The 16,637-nt window shown below is 45.3% G+C and overlaps 1 protein-coding gene across 1 annotated transcript in view; it reads left to right on the top strand.

The window, feature by feature from the left end:
• Positions 1-16,637, top strand: part of WNT3A (Wnt family member 3A) — an 88,394-nt gene that overhangs the window by 47,785 nt on the left and 23,972 nt on the right. The window contains exon 2 of the mRNA XM_009475326.2: positions 1,785-2,026. Within this exon, the coding sequence (XP_009473601.1) occupies positions 1,785-2,026 (242 nt within the window). The remainder of the gene's footprint in view (positions 1-1,784; positions 2,027-16,637) is intronic.

Raw genomic sequence — 16,637 nt, 5'->3', positions numbered from 1 at the left:
TTTAAAACAATTTTTATCCTAGTCTAGAGAAGTGCTAAAGCCAAGCTAATTTTCTTCTGAATTCCAGCAATGATTGATAGAATTCTTGTACTTTTTTTTAGTCAGAGCAAAAGAGAGAGAAGGCATATTCCCTGACTGCCCTGTTGATAATTCAAACACACCAGGCTGTTCCCAAATGAAAACCACATAGCAAAAATGAATGTAAACAGAAATACACACTGCCCAGGCAGGTTTCTGTCTGTCATTAATTCTGAGCAGAAAAGTCAATCAAGAGATTTAATTAGAAGAAAAGGAAATTATACTCTAAAAATCCCTTCAGTTTTAGTAATCAAGGTTATTATTAGAAGCACCAGTAAAAACACTTTAAAAATCTATATAATTAGCTACATATCTGCTGATCTCTCTGCATAGCTGACTTGTTTGTCTCTAAGGCTTCAACCAGCATAATGGTTCATGGACACTCCTTTCAACAGACTTCCAGTTGGCTGAGCGCAGAATTTATACTCAAGTTTTGTTCGTGGTTTTTCTTTTTGATTTCCCTCTTCTCACTTTAATTAAAGCGATTTACAGATTGATGGTCAAAGCAGGCTCTCCGTATCATTGTGACAGTACAGCAAAGCCGGCATTCTTTCGTGAAAATAGAGCCCTACTTTTGAAAATTCCCAAATTGAAACCGGTCTGAAAGTAAAGTGAAAATGTGCTAAACTAATATCTGGAAGGACACTGGCAGCCATTTTAATAATTTAAAACACTTCAACCTGATTAGAAAGCCCCAGTATAAAGCTTTGCAAAGCATATGTCTGGATTAAACAGTTGGAGAAATACTTTGCTAAAGTATCTTTTCTAGACCATACTTTCAGGGATGTTACCAATATGCCAACCATGGCTCCCAACTTGCATGCACCTACGCGTGAACGTTTCAGTAACATGAGTACCATTGTTCACACGGGGGAATAGCATTGACATTGGATCCATATTATACCATAGAAGTTTTTCCCCAGGTGGTTTCTACGCCAGCAGGGCTATATTTCCATCCCCTTTCCTCTACAGCACAGGAAATTTAACTGCTTATGAAAGCATCATGGAGTAGTGAGGTGTTCATGTAGCATTCCTGCAGCATTTAGCTCAGAGTTGGGTTTCTTAATTTCCCAAGGTCCAAACTGCTTGAGTCTTTAGGGTCAGTTTCAGTGCACAGAAGTTACCTGGTGAGGTTCAAATATAATGGTCATACTGCTGAGTTTTATGATGGTTGTCAATTTTTTGGTGTTCCCCTTCCAAAGACTTGGAGCATGGTTTCTTCTACTGTTGGTGTTATTACTTTGTGTAGCTCTGAAAGTGCTTTTGACTCTCTAATCCCTGGGCTTCCTCAGCTGCCAAAATTTCCTATAAAACTTACTTACCTGCTCTTGTACAGGCGTACTTGGCTTTCAAAGAAAAAAATATAGTTTTGACCCTCTGGTTGCAAAGGGAACTAGCTGTACAAGCTGAGCGTCTTTGGGAAGAAACAGCACAATGATGGATTAAGGTTTTGAGATGATGAAGAAAAGGGAAGGAAGATATTAAAGATAGAGTTGCTTGCCTTGTTGGGCCTGTAGGGAACTTCAGGAAAGAGATGATGTTGTTTTGGGGAGGGATGACAGTGGAAAGGACATTTTTGGGAGAGGGGAATGCAGAGGAACTGAAGGTGTTGATTCTCTATCCCCGTTCTTTTGAACCAAGTGCAAAGCTGAAAGCCAGCCTGACAGCATCTCTTTTTCCTTGTTGGTTTTTTTTTTTTTTTCCAGGTCCTTGGCAATTGGTCACCAGTATTCCTCCCTGGGGACTCAGCCCATCCTCTGTGGGAGCATCCCGGGACTGGTACCCAAGCAGCTACGCTTCTGTCGGAACTATGTGGAGATCATGCCCAGCGTAGCAGAAGGGGTGAAGATTGGGATCCAGGAGTGCCAACACCAATTTCGAGGGAGAAGGTGGAACTGCACAACCGTTAATGACAGCTTAGCCATCTTCGGGCCCGTGCTAGATAAAGGTGAGCGCAGTGCTATGGGTTTGCCAACAGCAACATCTATGGTGGAGTAGCAGCAGAGATCTTGAGAAACATACTGTGAACTCATTTGCTTGTGATAAAGTGCCATCTAAAAATGGGCTGCTGGAGACAGGACTTGAGCTTGATAAAGGAGACAAGCGACACAGGCAGGGAAAATTTTTTTGGCCCAGGACCTCATCCAAGCAGTTCAAACCTGACCCAGTAGGTCTTTTGTAGACAGAAGAAGATAATTACAGCCTTGTCATAGGGATAGCAAGTAAATCTGTGCCTCCCCAACATAAGGAGTGTGGTTACCCACCACCTCCGTTGTACAGCCAACATCCAGTCACAGGTAACCACTATTTCTACCTCAAACCTCATTGGGATTGTATAGGTGACCCAGAAAACTGGGAAGTGCCCCATTCGGCAGCGCACAGAAAGTGGGGTCATCTGTGACCCTGCTTGGAGTAGGAGGTTGGACCAGAGACCTCCCAGGGTACCTTTCAACATGAATTATCCTATGATCCTATGCCCCTTGGAAGGAACACAAAGGATTATTGTGTTTTCAGTGGTCAAGCTGGATGTCTGGCTCCTTTTCTGATCACATGGAATTTCATGCCGCATTTTCAGCTCTCTCGATGATTGCAGAGGGGAAATGATGAACTGTTGGGAATGGTTCCTAGGGGCTGGACTTATCGGATACCATCAGTTTTGATACTGTAATGGGATACCATGAAGATCAAAGGCCTGAGGAAATTGCCATCAGTTAATGGTTCAGCTTTCATTGGTTATGAATGTGGCAAATTAAGACAAGGCGTTAATTCCAGCAACTGATTCTGACACAGCACCCATCGATATAAGTGAGGGCTCTTAGAAATGTTTTGCCCTAAGTTGTTGAATGCAGTGGGATTTAAGCACTTGTCTAACTCTGAGTATCTGGTCTTTTCCCCTATAAGTTGGCAGGAGCCTATTTTAGCCTGTAAGAACTGTTTTATCCTTCTTTGCCCTTGTAGCCTGCCTTTTAAAGTCCAGCCTGCTGCTGCTGGTCTCAGTAAGTCTGGGTCAAGCTCCGCCTTTCCCTTTAGCACAAAGGGGTTCATCCAAGAGGCAGACTTGCTTTGCATTTGGTTCCTGCCCAGGTGGTAAGTCCAGGTGCCCTGTGCAGAGCTGTGCAGGAATATGGCTGTTTTCTCTTAGGAGAGGACCAGCAGAAGAGGCTTGGAAATCCTCTTTTCTTGACAGCTCCCGACAGTTTGGGAGTTGGAATTACTTTGTCTGGAATAGCAGAGTAGCACCATTTGAACTCGTATGAGGAGACGAGGGAGCATCTGGGATAGTTTCAGGGTATCTCCTGAATTGGTGCATGTAGCTGATCTAAAGCCACCTTTGGGGCACGTTCGTCCAGTGCTTGCCATCTGGAGATGGGGGGGGTTTGTTTGGTTTTCCCCTGCTGCATTACTCAGAAGAGACTTGAGCAATTCCCCTTGCATGAAGTTTGAAAAACAGGGCAACCAAGAAACAGCAAAGCCTTGGTTTGTATCATGGCAGGGCCTCCACCAGCCAGAACAGGCATTTCACGTTCACCCAGCAGGAGAAGGGGTGGTTTCACCTGGCGGGGTTACCCCATTAGAGCTGGGGAGCTGAGGAACTGTATTAATGATGGTGTCACTACTTGGGTTTAGGGGTGAGAGGTCACCCCAAAATAATTCCACCTGTAAGATCGCCAGTGTGGTGCACTTAAGCCCCTATCAAAGTGTCATACCACAACATTTTGCATGCAATTAAAAAGTCCATTCTGGGTACATCACTCCTGGGTGACTATAGCAGTTGAATTAGGCCAGCACAGCCAAACTGAATATTTTTCTCATAGGCACAATCCCAGTGTGATTTGCCCAAGAGCATTCACTGGGCACAGGCAGTAAGTGAACCAGGCAACCCAATGCCTTTGCCTGGTCACAAGGCTGGATGTCCTTAAGGACACATGGAGCGCCTTGCGCTCCCAGATGCTCTCGGATTAGATGCTCCACATCTCCTGTAGCAATTTCACCCTGTGCACAAGGAAAGCTACTCTCACCTCCTCACTGACCGAAGGAGCCCCAATCCCACAAGCCGCCAAACACTCTTGTCTCACAACGGTGTCGACACGAAGGGTCTGTCCCTGCTTGAGACTGCAGGCTTTTGGTAGCCAGGCTCAGGGAGGGAAAGAAGGCTGGGACGATTTCATAACTGAAGAATGTTGTTCCTTGAGGGAGAATCAAACCACCCTTCAGTTTTGCTTCACCTACAGCAGAAGGGGGGAGAAGAAAAACAGCTCAGTCGCATTCTTGTGCGGCAGATCCCCCAGGGTAGGAACATATTTGAGCTCCTACCCAGAAAGAGAGAAGGAGAAAAGGAGACAAAGAAAGAAAGCAAGCAAAACTGTACTTTGCAGCTTAATTTTTAAGTCACCCAAGATCTAACTGGAGCTTCTCATCTGAGTCAATAGGGACCCCATCCTCCTTCAGCACAAACCAGCGTAGTCACTAAAGCAACTCCCTTTTGCCTTACATGACTATCTGCAATTCTTTCATTGAAAAGGGCTGATTTTAATGCCTTCAGGAAATACTTTCTAGGCCCAGATCTCACTGAGGCTGCCTCACTGTCTGGGCTGCCCTTGCTGCTTTGGTATCTCATTGCTAATTCAGGGCTAGGCTTGAGCTGTGATTCAGCGGTGCCAAACTGTCACCAGACTCTGGTCCCATTAAGAGCCATATTCTAATATTTCATCTAAAACCGGACTCTTTTTCCCCATCAGTCTGTTTATGGAAAGAAATCCCACATGTTTTAACTACAATTATATTTATGTATATACATTTTTTTTACATTTCCATAGCCAAGCCTAATGAATCACATATTAAACAGCAATGGTATTCATGAGCCCAAGGGAATGGTGATGTTCAGGGGGTCCAGACCTGCTGCTATTTCAAGGCAATACTTGACAGGCTTGGCCCTATGTCCCTCTAGCTCTTCATATGTCACTGAGGACATATGAAGAGCAGAAGTCCCCCATCCCATCCAGCTATTCGATTACTCAGTTTTGCCTGTCCTTGGCTGTGGACTAAATGTTCCTTATTCAAAAGGAAGAATCACTTTCCTTGCTGTGCTGTGGTACCTGCGTGGGGAATGATTCAGGCATTAGCAGGAGGTGAAATTGCTACGGGGCTATTGGAAGAGGGTTTTTCTCCTTTTTGGTCTTGGGAGCATATAAGCAGCTGTGCAGCTCCATGGAGAAACATTCAGATAGGTGCCACTGTTGAGTATTTCTTGCAAAGGGCTAGGAAATTAGGAAATAGGTGACTCAGGTACCCTAAGCTATCGGGAATGCAAAGAACAGGATGCCTTTAGAGGAAAAGAAGTGAGCCTGATGTCTTTCGCTCTATATAAACCTCCCTGTCTGTCTCTCAGTCATATATAAGAGGCTAGAGTTAATGTAATTTCTAGTTTCCCAGAAGTTCAAATTTCAACTACTGGACAGCAGAAAGAACTCCTCACTTGAACTTTTCTAACAGAGTAATTTCTAGAGGAAAAAATCTGTTCTCATTTATTTCTTTGGGACTGATACGGTTACATCACCTGTATTGTGTGAAGCAGTGGAGCAGAACATGGCAATAGCCACATGACCTTAAATGATCACCTTAGCCACAGCTCATGCCCAGCCACTTACCTGAGAGGTCTGGCAGTTTGTAAGGCAGTTGCCACATCTTGCAGTTTCCCAAGAACAAGGGAAAATTTTTGCGTTGCCTTTAAAAATATACAGGATAAAACTTTGGAGGATGTAGTAGAGGGACATGCCATCACTGGCAACAGAAAATGAACCGTGCAACCTAACAGGCATCTTCCGTCTCAAACTTAAGTGGCATTTACTGGGAATTGTGTCTTTCTCCCTGTTTTTAACATTTATGGACAGGAGATGCTGTTCATGTCTAAGCTGTGGTGCATTTCCTAGTCTCTCAACACTGTGCGAGCTCTCTTTGAAACTCCTCTGGGCAGAAATATGAACTGATCTCAAGAGAAGTAATACAATAAAAGCTTATCATGGCCCTGTCTCTTTAAAGGACCTCAGCACATAATTAAGTCAAAATAAAAGTTTCCTCCCTCTCCTCCCCCCATTCAATAAAAGTAAATTACCTCAAACTATTTAAACCCCCAGTTCGTTTAAATTTAAAAAGGGAGCCCTTGTCTATCTATTTCTTTCACTCACTCCCACCTCCTTCTGCTAAAGACTGGCTGGGGCTTTAAACCTGCCAGCTGGACTGAGAAATGGTTAATAGTTATTGTGGAGGAGCAGCTTTTAATGAACTATTGAAGAATGATACATTGATGGAGTAATGGGAGTTTAAGTCGCTCTGTAATGAAACAGGTTCTCAGCGCAGACCCATTGTGGTGTAAATACGGCACGTCTCTCCCACTGTTTGGTCAGGACTAAATAGCAGAGGCCAGAGGGGGGTCAGCTTATGGGGTCTTCGCTTTAGTTAATCAATCTGATTGGATTAGGGTCACTGCGATCCCTAATAATGTCAAAGGTTACGCCAAACTGGATTAAATGCTTTGTTGGAGAGGGCTCAGATTCTTTCAGCTTTCACCGATGGGGCTTGTTTATTAGAGTTTAACACTCGTGCAACCTTGGGAAGCCACACCGTCCCTTTTTGTACGTCGGGACGTTTGCCGGCGTGCGAGAGGGTTTGAACGAGCCGGGGCGGGTGCGCGCATGTCCCGTTGCTTTGTCAAGTGTCTGTGCCCGTCGGATGTGCCCTTTGAGGACATATATCAAATTCCCCACCGGACAAATGAGAGCCTAATGGGTGATGCAGAGGCTCGGAGGCATAAATTCATTCCGGAAATAATTGTTGGCCGTCGACCCTGCTAGAAGGCAAATGACAAGAGCCACAAAAGCGGTGGAGTGACCCACTGTTCGTGCCCCCCTGGGTTAACCCTGTTCTTGTCCAGCAAAGAGATGTTCTTTTTGATACAGCTCCTGTTTGTGCAGTTACCAGGATGAGCGTGGAATGAAATACGAGACCACTTGGTTGCTTCATTATTAAACGGGCTAGATGTCTTGCCTTCCAGCACTTCCAACTCAAATCAAGGTGGGATGGGATGGGATAGGGTGGTATCTCCCTGTCATCTTATCCAGGGAGACCATGAGCCCTAAACAATTACTATTAATTACCTTCACTCATGATGTTCCTGCAGACGACACTGTCCTATAGACATGGCAGAGTGTCTTTCAGAAAATGATACCAAATAATCTCTTTCAAGGCCACTTGGCAATGGGCAGCAATAATAGTGTGTTATTGGTAGAGATATGAGATCTCTGGATCTCAAATGCCTCTTTCCTTCCTGCAGTAGAGCTCACACTGCATGTTTATGGCTTGCCAAGACTCAGATTATCCAAGCAGACTTCTTGCATGATGCAGACTGGAGAATTTCACCTCAAGACTTCTGGAATGGAAACCAAAATCTGAATTTGACTACAACATCTGTTCCCAAAGGACATCTTGCCTTGACATACCACCAAAAGACAGACAATCTATCTACCTCCCCTTTTACAAGTCTCCTCATTTCTAATGCAATGTGGCTCTGGTGTTGACAACCAGCCACTATATTTTTCTTTGCTAGATTCAGAATAAATCTTCTAGAACAGAGAATTTTCTTTGTTAATTACACTTTATAAAAAGTTAAAATTGAGGCCTGCAGAAGAGCAGTGGGTCAGCAAAAGTTTGGGTCCATTATGTCAGACAGCGAGACAGGTCGAGGGAGTTCCATTTGATGCTGGGGTCCTCTGGGGCATGATTCATCTGATGTATTCTAGACAGTTAGGATTAAATTATTCACACCCTGAAGTTTCTACATCTCTTCATCAATCACTGAGGGAATCCAGGGAGACCGGCTCTTGATGAGAAGACTCCTGCTCCCAGGGACCACATGAAGGGCACAGCAGGCATTTGTCTAGCTCATGAGAGATGTGGGATTCAAGTCACATCCAGTTTCATATGGGATGCAGGGCTCTGTTACCTTTGCAGCTAGGCTTATTTTGGACTAGGCTTATTTGGCAGCTAGGCTTATTTTGGACTCTAAACCCTTTGGGGATAAGCCCCATGTCTCGTCTCTCTCAAGAAAGCCAAAACATAGCTGTGTTCATGGGTTGACTCTTTTGTCCCTATTACTACTGTGGATGAGAAAGCTTATCTTGTGTCTAGTGAAATCCATGAGAGTTTTTCCCCAGATTTAGCAAGAATGGAACAAGACTTTTAAATTCAGTTATAATACCTTGGAGACACAAGTCTCCTCCGTTTTTTTTTTCTTGCTGTGTCGTAACAATATCGCTCCACAGACTCTCTGATAGGCCTGATCTCATCTACCAAAGTTAGATGTCAAAGTCTGAGCTAGTCACCCCAGGCTCCCTTTGTAGTCAGTGGAGAGCAATCGGCATCTCCGGAGAGCAATTCATCTGACCTATCTTAGACACCTATCTCAGGATAACATGAATCATACCAAGATGTTTATTTCTCTCCATTGACTATAGAGGGAGCCTAGGGCTACAGGCTCAGACTTCCATATGTACTTCTTAGAGGCCCAGTTTGGGGACAAATAGTTCCCACCCCCTGTCTTGCTCCTGTTAGAAAGCAGTCCTGACATCCAGCCTCTGTTGGAGAGGCCATTTTACTAATGCAAGAACATGGCACTGAAAAGGATCTTCTGGACCACTGAATACAGGCAGTCCCTTGCTATTTCAGGCGTAATACCATCTCATAATGTCTTGCATGATTTAAAATTAATATGTTTAGCAGACCTCATCATATTTTCCTGATGGCATTCTGGCATCTCAGTTGTCTCTGTGCCAAATGTTTCCCCTCCTTTCCCTGCTCTAGATCAGACTTCTCCACTTCTGCAATAAAGTAAGGCATGAGCAGAAAGCCACAAGATACTGATCCATCCAGGAGGTTAGTTACATGTAGGAGGTACTCTCTGCTCTCTCATGAAACTCTTCCCAAGAGGATCTGATTTCCAACCACACCCCGTCTACCTCTCCGCTAATGGCAATTTGGGCAGCTGCCCTGGTATCAACAACGGAGATCTACAAACTCTACCCTGTAACTATGGGGAAGGAAACTGGAAGGATCAGGATTGAAAATGTGACTATGCAAGCTCCACTCAGCCGTCAAGATGCATAAATACTGTAGGCCAGAGATTTGCCAATAGTGCTGAGAAAAAGACTGGCAGATCCTGGCTTAACACAGAAGCATCAGTTGTGTTTAATGTCAGTGTAAATTGAGCTTGGAGCTGGGGATTACTGCAGGGGATGAGACAGTCATAAGTGCCAGTATATCGCTGCACTGCCTGAGTCCAACATTCCAGCCCACAGGTACAGAACAGCCCATATTCATGGTTGCAGCATTTCTGAACTGGCTTTTATGTAGCTAGCTCAGTACAGGCAGCAGCACTGGGGAGGAAATGCAGTCTGGGGAGGCCTAGATGAGCTGTAGCGACATCTCTGGTTTGTAGCCCACATCAGTACTGGGAGATTAGCAGCTTCCACTGAGCCTTGGCAAGATCTGCAAGTTGCAACGGCAGCAAACAGAGATGCTGAGGAAACTTGCCAACATGTTAGTCCCTCAGCCTTTGGGAGCAGGATACCAGTGAGGTGGTAGAGGAGCTCCTTCTGTTACTGCTAGACCTGCTGCTAGGGCCAGGTCACCATCAGAAGGGGTCACTTCAGCCCCTTGTAACTTCAGAGGTGTTTAATGCCAAGCACTGGGCAGCCCCGTGGCTGTAGGACCAGTAGGATAGCACTCAGAAGACTATGGTTAGCATCACATCTGGCTGCATTTGCCTCTCCATCCCCAATGCAATTGGAGGCTGCACGTGGCCGGGGTTTGGTGGGCTTAAGCGTAGCCTGGGTTTCTTAGTGAGAGGCCCTGACCTCATCACCTCTCCACCTGCAAAGTGATCCTGGGATAAAGATCTGGCTCTTGTGCATCTGCACGGTTCTTTGGAGATGAGACAGCCCATGTAAACAGCTGCAAACAGGCAACACCCAGACGCAGGCTGCAAAGCTGGGAGAGCAGTGAGAGTGAAAAGGAAATGGCAGCAATACCAGGAGCCGATCCTGTTTGCTTTCTGTGCTCCCTCTACCTCCCACTGCACCAACCCTCATCTGTCAGCCCTGACATGGAGATTTTTCTGGCGACTAAAAACATTAGACAGGGGATCAGGGAGGGGAGAAGGAACAAGACAGCCCGTGGCTATAAAACCGGTGGCGTCTCTCTCGGCGGTGGGAGGCACTGGAAACTTCTGCCTCGGGCGGCGTGCAAAATGCGACGGGCTGTCAGGGAGCGGGCTGCGTGGAGTTATAGATTTATTTCCTTCCCCCTCTCCTCCCCTTTCCCTGCTGGGTACATTGCATTCCCCAACTGGGCTCCGGCTGGTTGCAACAAGGAGCTCCCTCTGCCGCATCCCAGAGTGCCAAGTCCAAGCGTGGGAGCTAGTCCTAGACAAAAGGGAACAGTAGAGGGAGCTGATTAGCATCCCTTTGTCCCGGGAGAATCCCGGCCCCAAATGGGCCCTCGGTGCACAACAGGCGGCACAAACACACACAAGCATGGACGGGAGCCAGGGAGGGAAACAGGGACGGCGGAGGCTTGGTCACCTTCATCCAAGCGCTGGGGGGAAGGGGGAAGCGGCGGGTTTCACCCCTAAGCACCGCTATGGGATGGGTCCTGAATCGGGGTGCACCGTCCTCAGGTCTGCAAGGGTGGTTTTTGCCAGTTGAGGAGGTAGACATGCATCTGCCCGCACTCTTATGTACCAAACAGCCAAAACAAGCAAAGTCTTCTGACAAAGAGGGATCCAAGCCCATGAATGTGGCTTTTCTTCCCTGTGAGATGTGTTATGAGCTGGCAGTGCTGAATAGACGCAGGGATTTTAAGGCTAGAAGGGGCTGTGGGATCATCTGGTTGGACTCCTGTGTAACAGAGAATTTCTTCCTGTTCCTCGCCAAGCAGATACGACAGGGCAGCAAGAGGAAAAACAGGGTGTATAAAGATGCCCTGCATGTTTCTTTCTGCACTGTGGACTTGCACAGCAGGGGAACGGGGCTGTCTCCTGCAGGGCAGGCAGGACAGACAGACGAGGCACTTTTCACAAGAGAAAGGTTAGCATGGTTCCTGCTAAGGTCTGCTGCAGAAGGAAGCGTGCACCTTCATGGATCAACTTCTTTCATTCCTTGCTCCCTCAGCCCCATCTTTCAGGGAGAACCTCCTTCATAGGAAGGACTCATCATCCAAGAAGATCCATAGGATTAACAAAGAGGAAGGGGTCAGCCACCAGGAGAGGGAACAGTTCAAAAGGATTGTTATGACTGTGTTTGGATTTCTGTTATGCATGTGAACGATGTGCTCATAGGAATGATTAGGGAACAGTTGACTTAAGACTGAGCAGCGAGGACAAAACAGGAGTAAGAGCAAAGCAGACCTTTGGGGGCTCCAAAGTCTTGGGAGATGCAAAGTCACAGAATCAGAGAGCTTCATGGGAGGCAACACCCAGATGAAGTAGGTAGGGATTTCCACCACTCCAGGCAGGGGTGCAGCACAGAATTGGCATTTTTTGGAAAAACAGCATGAGATGGGTGAAGCCACAGTGGCTGATGACTGTGTGAAGTAGATGCCAAGACATTAAGCAGGGAAGTGTATGGTGTACCATCTCCTGCTTACCTTCAACGTGCTCCCATGGGTCACTGAGATGCTCTGGAGAGTGTTGCCTACAGCAGATCACTGTAAGATGGGCCCATAAAAGAGGGCTATACATATGTCACAGGATGGATATGCTTTAGGGAGGGACTTGAAGGAAATTGTCATGGCTTTGTTTTGGTTTGGGCAGGCTTTTTTAGGAAGTAGAAGGCAGCATTGTGAACCTCAGGGAGGGTCTGGAGCTTTGGCTGTAGGTGACCCTAAAACCTGATGACAAAGCACAGACAGAAAGCCAGAGAGCCCACCAGATCCTGGGAAACACAGAGGCATCCACATGGCTTGAGGTGGAACTCAAGAGTGGGTACAGGTCATGGCTGGAGGAATGGAGAGTGTCTTTCAGTTTTTATTTCATCTTTACTCATCTCACCCTTCCTAGAGAAGGCAGACAGTTTCCAAAGCATACATGTTATTTGGCTGGCTTCTCCAGACCCAGCCTGGACCAGTGATGGGGAGCAAGGCAGAAACGAGAGGTTCTGGTTCTGGATCTGCTTTTGGCTGTGATGGAGACAGTGAAGCAGGTCCTTCTTCCTCTCCATCTCCGCTTCCCACGGAGTATACCACAGAAATGACTGGATACTTCAAAGAGAATGATACCAAAGTAGGTCATATGTAGGGCCCTGCAGCTCTTGCAACATAATTTAGGTAGTTTTATTGGCCTACTTATGACTGTTGCTCTCAAGTTTGATCGACGGGTCAGTAATGCTTCATGGAACGCTTCCTGGTAGGCTGCAGTTTGTTGACTAAGCATCTGGCACAATTTCCTCTCCATTATTTCCAGGTGCTAAATCACATTAAATGATAGCTAATAATTATGGTTTATCCTTTCCTAATCATGCTACTTTCCCAGGGAAGCTGTTGCCACAGGGATGTTGTGGGAGTGTGAATGGGTGGGGAGGGCACGAGGAGATATTTCTGTTCACCCGGAGCCATAAAAAAGTTGGAGACCCCTTAGGCTAGGCACGCAGGATCCACCCTAGGAGATATTATATCTTGTCAAAAATGTATTTATTTATTTATTTTCTGGGCCAGTTTTCCATCAGAAAAGGCAGCTGCATCAAAATTGAGATGTTTTGCAGAACCCCCTCAATTTCAAGGCAAAAATGCACAGCTGTGGCTTTCTTGTTTTGTTTTGCACATTTCAGATAGTTTCATCTGAGTTCTTGAAAAGAAGCCATTTTACTTCTTTTTATTTTGAACATGATCTTATGTCAAAATAGAAAGTCATTAAACTATCAAAGAAGCACACTGCTGTACCTTTCATATTTTATAGAATATTGGAGTGTTTTGATATTATTGAAGCTGAATGATTTTATCTTGTCAAACAAAAAAATCTGACATTAACAAGATAAAATACTTCAACAGCCTAAAATACCTTTTTTTTCCCAGTCTCTTATCACATGCAAAAATTCAGACTCTCATATTATCCATCTGATTTTCAACTCTTTAAAATAAAACAAACAGAATTTCCTATAATATGGTAATTAGATTTTTTGTCCCTCATTAATATCCTTAGGCATGACATGCTCTCCAAACTCCTTCATTCTGACATGCTGCCTAAATCCAGATTGACTTAGAGTGAAGTATTAGCAGTGCTCTCCTAAGGGCTCCCCTAAATTCATAAAGCAGCCTTACAGCTCTATAAAATGAGGGCTGTAACAGATAGGTCCCAAATCCATGACTTATTCTCCACTGTTATAAACACTGGGTTCTGTCATGAAGATGCTGCAAGAGGAAATTGCACATATTCTTCTTAGAGAAGAAAGAAAAGGTGGAAAAGTATTTTAGTGCTGTTGGTTTTGGTGGAGAAAGATGTTTCTGTTCATACAACATTTTCAGTCTGCTTTCCTAACTGTATTTCGGATATAGATTCCTTGACAGATGAATTTGAAGATATAGATGTATCTTGAGAGAGGTAGATGGGAGCTTTGTGGAGCACGGCCAGTCTATGTTAGATGTTCAGCCTGTGTCCAGCACAGCGGCACTCTGATGAGATTTGTAACTGAAGTACCATCTGTGCACAGCATCTGAGATGAAGAATATGCTCTGTATATATCTAGCCTGAGCACAGTGTCTTCTCAATCAAAAGTTAATGTGCACATCCCTTGCACCTGAACACATCAGAGATGACTTAGTGAGCTTCTGATGGCAAGACCCTGGCAAATAATAGGTTTTGTAAAGTTCTGTTTATGGCTTTATCAATTATAATCCTGGTCCAAACACATCTCCATATCATTGATCCCTGCAGATCAGGAAAAAGTTGAAGAGGATACAAATATCTTATCATAAAATACTTTATACTTCCATTGAGCAAGACAATGTAGTCTTGTCTTCTTGTGCTGGTTCTCAAGAGGCCAGACAGACGTTGAAGCCTTTGAACTTCTCAGCCAGAAGAAAAGCACCACCTCAGTTTTCAGTTCCATGTTGCCAATGTTTGTCCCAAGGCTTCAGGAACCATATCAAATAATCCATAATCAATGTGTAAGAATAATCAAATGTAAGATTTAAAAACTCTCCTTAAAACCTCCTCACTTCAACCAAAGCCAACCACTAACTTTCAGAATATTCCTGTCCCATCAGTCATTAATACTTGTGTTCATTATTCATGTTAAGGTTACTGTGACTTCCCTGAAATCTTTAAATCAGCCTGACATAAAGCCAGCATTTTTTCAAAAAGAACCGAGAAGGAAAAGTTAAAAGGGTGTTTGTTTTTTTTTTTATTATTATTATTTAAGGTATCCAAACATATCTCCATGTTTAACTTGACTTTTCATGTAGATACTTCATAAATGGATGATACTCTGCTCAAACAGCCATACTCACCATTACGACTCTGGCACAGGCCTCATACACTAGGGCTGGCTACAAAATAATAGTGATTCAAAGTCTGCAGAGTAGGATAGATGCAATTTAAAAATATATGTATCAGCATTACAGCTCTACTGGAAAAGAGGCTGTAATCACCGGTGTTGCAACACAGTGAGGTCACTGCGTCAAGCACTCTGAACTATTAAGTACACGTATTTGCCTATTTTATGGGGTTGACCACTAATGCGGTTGACCAAAAGCTGGAATTATATTGGGCTTTTCTTTCTAGGGCTGGGTCTTCTGTGGGGCTGACTGCTAGTTTGTTAATTCAGGGCTGCACCGTCTCTTGTGAGGCTTATGCCTGCTGATGTTTTAGATTTTTCTTTGATTCCATCAACCCTGCCAGAAGAAGAAAGGTGTTCTTAATTCAGACTGGGCAACTGAGCCAGGTAGGCTGGCTTAAAATAACAGAAGAGCTAAACTTGGTACTGATTGGGATCAGACAGCTTGGGATGAGCCCCAGTGCGGGATGGTGGATCTTCTTCACTTTGCGAGCCACATGTGATGTACATCAGGAAGTCCAGGGTAGCGGTGTACTGGGACTGCCTCAGAAGATGACAGTGGCTCCTCTGGACCTGGCCTGGGTGAGTGAGCCGCATCCCAGAGTAATACAGCCCAGCGATACTGGGCTTCTGGCCCCCACACAACACAGCCCTACTGCTAACCAACCACATGCCATAGCTGGGGCAAAGAACCATATGCAAAACTTTGGAGAGCCACATGTGGTTCAGGAGCTGCTGGGGAGCCACTCCTGCCCTAACAGCTTGAACTTAAGCTACTCACCCAAGCTAATACCCAAACCTGCCTTGAACTTAAACTCCTCACCTGAACTAATACACAAACTGCCTTGCCTTAAAAACTGTTTTAACCTGACTGAGCCAACTGAGGTTAACCAGCCTTCATGAAGTATCCATCTTCTTTGTGTAGGGCTTACTGGCTGGGAGCTCTTCATTTCTGTGCTTGATCTCCAAGCAGCTCTGTAAGACTGTGGGAATCTGCAGATCATGGACATTTGGTTCTTAAGTTAAATGTATTTACTCAACAGGACTTTGAGCTTCAGAGACTGCCATGTTGCACTTGGCATTAAAATAAGGGCAAACACAGGCCCTGAAATTTGAAGAATCCCTGCAGTTCCTCACCAGAATCTTTCCTCTCTAAATGAGAGCACATCTCCAGGGTGAAGTGGAAACCCATTCTCAGCTCTGCTTTTGCTCAGCTCTGCTCTCAGTTCCTGAGCTCTCTGCAGGCTTCCACCAATCCCCCAAATTAGCACCAAAGTTAGGGGTAATGCCCATAGCGCCTATGCTTATCCAGAATAGAAGACCAAACATGCAGGTTAGAAGAAAAGCATACCAAAATCTTCACCATAGCCAAGAAACATAGCAGAAAAACTGCACATATTCAAGAAAGCAAAGAGGATGGCGAGGCCCAGGAGTGATTTACGGGCAGGACATAACATTTCTTTCCAGCATTGGCATTGCTCCACCGCAGGATAGGATTGGGCAGTGTATGGGTGACCCAACTTCAGCAGCTCCAACTGGCTGACTGCCTTCTGCACCAGGAGGTCCAGCAGTGTCCACAACACCTGAGCCCTATCGCTGGTCACTGGTGACATATCCAGTGTGGGAGCCATGGCTGAATTTCTGAAGAGTAATGCTCAGTTTAAAAGCAACAGTGTGGTCTCCAGGAATAAGCCAGGGACCAAACCTGATTTCCTAGAGCCCACTGACAGCTTTCCACCCTCCCCAGCTTATATCCATTGTCAGCACATGCAAAGGCTCCATATCCTATTGCCAGTTGCTTAATCCATTCCTTCCCGCCCCACTGTCAATACAATAATACCCCACAGAGGAGACCCACCCACCAGGAAATCCCCCTTTAACACCCTGCAAAGGACCAGCCAGATTTATCTCTGCCGCTGTTCTGGAAAACTAAATGAGGACTCATCTGCTCTAATCCCC

This window comes from Nipponia nippon, unplaced genomic scaffold (assembly GCF_047370975.1).
Source record: "Nipponia nippon isolate SJK-2023a ecotype South Korea unplaced genomic scaffold, ASM4737097v1 scaffold_1, whole genome shotgun sequence".
In the NCBI taxonomy this organism is placed as follows: Eukaryota; Metazoa; Chordata; class Aves; order Pelecaniformes; family Threskiornithidae; genus Nipponia; species Nipponia nippon.
The sequence above is the reverse complement of the archived record's forward strand: the minus strand, read 5'-3'. Positions and strand labels throughout refer to the sequence as shown.